Consider the following 3,085-nt stretch of genomic DNA (forward strand, 5'->3'; position numbering starts at 1 on the left):
AATAAAGTAAAATAAAATGAAGAAAGCAAAGGGAAAAAAACAAAGAAAATAAAAAACGAAAATGAAAAGAAAAAAAGGAAAAAAACCAAAAAGAAACAGAAAATGACATAAACGGTTCATGTCCTGAAAGTAAGGCTAGAAGGTTCCTAAAACCATAAAAAACGGACTGGAACCTTCTAGAACGTCGCCATAACCGTCCGGTACTGTAGCCCGTTATATACTGATAATTGGGCCGGCTCAGGTCGCTCGCGCTGTGCGAATCAACGACGATCTGTCGCAGGATGCGGCAGATAGGATTGTCCCTCCTCGTCGGTGGAATGCCCATGTCGTCGTCGCACCGGATAAGCCTCGCCGATCTCCTATCCGCTCGGCGAGACAAAACCACACAAAATCGCGCGCAAAAACCACCCCCACCACCGCAGGGCGTACGCGCGCACGTCGTCGAGGTCCACCATGACCATGCTCGCTTCCCTCTTCTCCCCCTCTCCTCTCCTCACCACCGCCGCCTCCACCTCCTCGTCTGCCACCTCGCAGCCAGCGCCACAGACTGTGAGGCTCCCGGCTCCCAGGCCGCTCACCGCCACACTGGCCGCGGCAGCCGCGGCCGGTCTCCTCCTGCTGACCCCCGCGGCGCCGTCGCACGCGGAGGCGGAGTTCAAGGTGTACTACGGCACGGCGGCGAGCGCGGCCAACTACGGCGGGTACGGCGGCAACGCGAACAAGAGGGACGCGGCGGAGTACGTGTACGACGTGCCCGAGGGGTGGAAGGAGCGACTGGTGTCAAAGGTGGAGAAGGGCACCAACGGCACGGACAGCGAGTTCTTCAACCCGCGCAAGCGCTCCGAGCGGGAGTACCTCACCTTCCTCTCCGGGTTCCGCAAGCTGGCCCCCGTCGGCGCCGTGCTCGACAACCTCGCCCTCTCTGACGTCGGGCTGCAGGACCAGATCTCGTCGGCGGACGACGTGACATCGGCGGAGCGGAAGGACGCGGACGGGCAGGTGTACTACGAGTACGAGGTGGCTGGCGCCGGCGCGCACAGCCTCATCTCCGTGACGTGCGCCCGGAACAAGCTGTACGCGCACTTCGTCACGGCGCCCAACCCCGAGTGGGGGCGCGACGAGGCCGTCCTCCGCCGCCTGCACCAGTCCTTCAAGACCGTCGACTTCAGCGGCCAAGATTAACATGCATGCTGCGCGCGTGGCGTTGTAATTAATTAAGCGGTTTTGTATAGGCGCCATCATCGAGGAAGAGGTAATTGATCTGGATGATTATTCAGAACCGGCATACAGTATCTTGATCTGTAAATTGCTTTCTTCCTCTGTGTAAGACCAGCAGTGCTGCTGTAGACTGTAGTGTTAGCAACGAAACGGTTCAAATGGAGTGAATGAAAGTTAACCTGCGCACTGTTAATTATCCAATCATGTAAATTTACCCTGTCACACGTGTGGCACGAAACAATCCGGCTTTTGAGCTTTTTACAACTAAAATTGTCATCCGAAAATAAAAAACAAACAAAAAAACTGAAAGTTGCCATCCAAAAGGAAAGTTGTCATGCTTGACAACTAAAGTTGCAATCCTTGTGTCACTAAACCTATCATAAAAAATGTTCGAAGTTGCCACGTGCTTGTGTCCCATGTGTGACATTTATCAGGGTCCTTAATTTAACTTTACCAATTTTGCATGAATTTCACTTAACACAGTTCGATTTCCGGCGATTTGCTCGACATTTTTGGTGTTCCACCGAGCTTCCAGTTTGAGGTTTGCCAATGCCATCTCCTTGGTCCGAGGTAAAGCGAGATGAGATCTAGGATCGCAAGGGCGACTCGGGTGGCCACCCAACGCCGTCGCCACATGCAACACCTCGCGTCCTTCCCCTCCCCGCCGTCACCGGCCGGTGCCGCTGGGCAAAGCCTCGGCGGCCGAGATGATGTCGGGTCATCTTCCCGCTCATCCCGCGTCTTCCGAACGAATCGGAGGTTCCCAACGGCTAATCCATCCCGTCATGGCTGGAGGCGTCTAGGAGGGATGCTGCTGCTCCTATTGGCCGGTTTCTCCTTAGGGTCACCTTTGGCTCGCTCAGATTCGTCCATGGAGGGTTGCAACGCTATCTCTAAGGTGGTCGTCCACTTGTTCTGTCTTGGAACACTAGCAGCGAGTGACCCTGTGCCGACTCCTATGGCAACGCTGGTGACGCGCTCAAAGAGATTTTCAGTCTCATGAGCATGTCTACAAAGCCGGTGCATGTGTGGTCAGGCCGAGTCTTTGACGTCTCTGGCAAGTGCGGCAAGTCCCGATTCCTTCGGACCTGTCTGCAGTGGAGGCATCGGCTACCCTCTCCAGTTGCGAATTGCGGTGGCCGTCAAAGGGTCTTCTAGAGGGTTCCTCTCTCTAGATCGTGGCTGATACTGGTGGCTCGTACTAGTAAAGTTGTGAGATGCAATTTTAAGATTCCTTTGTGGGCTTTGACGGCCCTCACTCCGGCTAGCTTGCCTTGGACGGTGCAAACTATGAACAACAACTTATGTGAGGGGTGTGGTTGTGAAGTGGCAATGGTGGGATTTCTAGCCAACACATGTAGTTGTTGGAATTGTAGAAAAATGGTGACGACAAGATATGATTGTCTTTGATTTGATGGTGCTTTCTACTCCTGCAGGAATCGTTGGTTTTCCCCAAAATGGAAGCGTGAAATAGAACAACAGCAAAGTTTTCCCTTAGTTAAGAAGCAAGGTTTTATCAAATCAGTGGGAGCTTCTAAGCTAACAAGATAAACAACACCTGCGCACAAATAAAATAAAAACTTGCACTCAATGTGACAAGAGGTTGTCAAGCCCATTGTCTTGTTAGTTATAATATTAAAATAAAATGAAGATATATAGTGGTAAAATAGTGATTGACTTTGATTTGGTGGTGCTTTCTACTCCCAGAGGAGTTGTTGGTTTTCTCTAAAGAGGAAGGGTGAAATAGAACATCAGCAAAGTTTTCCCTCAATTAAGAAGTAAGGTTTATTGAATCACTGGGAGCTTCTAAGCTAACAAGATAAACAACACATGCCCACAAATAAAATAATAACTTGCACTCGGTGTG

The 3,085-nt window shown here is 51.6% G+C and overlaps 1 protein-coding gene across 1 annotated transcript; it reads left to right on the top strand.

Annotated features, from left to right (window-relative positions):
• The first annotated feature begins 375 nt into the window (after positions 1-375).
• On the top strand, positions 376-1,419 carry LOC119331283 (thylakoid lumenal 19 kDa protein, chloroplastic-like). The gene has a single exon (XM_037604454.1). It carries the CDS (start codon positions 454-456, stop codon positions 1,180-1,182), a length of 729 nt encoding a protein of 242 aa, XP_037460351.1. The 5' UTR covers positions 376-453; the 3' UTR covers positions 1,183-1,419.
• The last annotated feature ends 1,666 nt before the right edge of the window (positions 1,420-3,085 follow it).

The sequence above is a fragment of the Triticum dicoccoides genome, chromosome 7A (assembly GCF_002162155.2).
Source record: "Triticum dicoccoides isolate Atlit2015 ecotype Zavitan chromosome 7A, WEW_v2.0, whole genome shotgun sequence".
NCBI classification, from domain to species: domain Eukaryota; kingdom Viridiplantae; phylum Streptophyta; class Magnoliopsida; order Poales; family Poaceae; genus Triticum; species Triticum dicoccoides.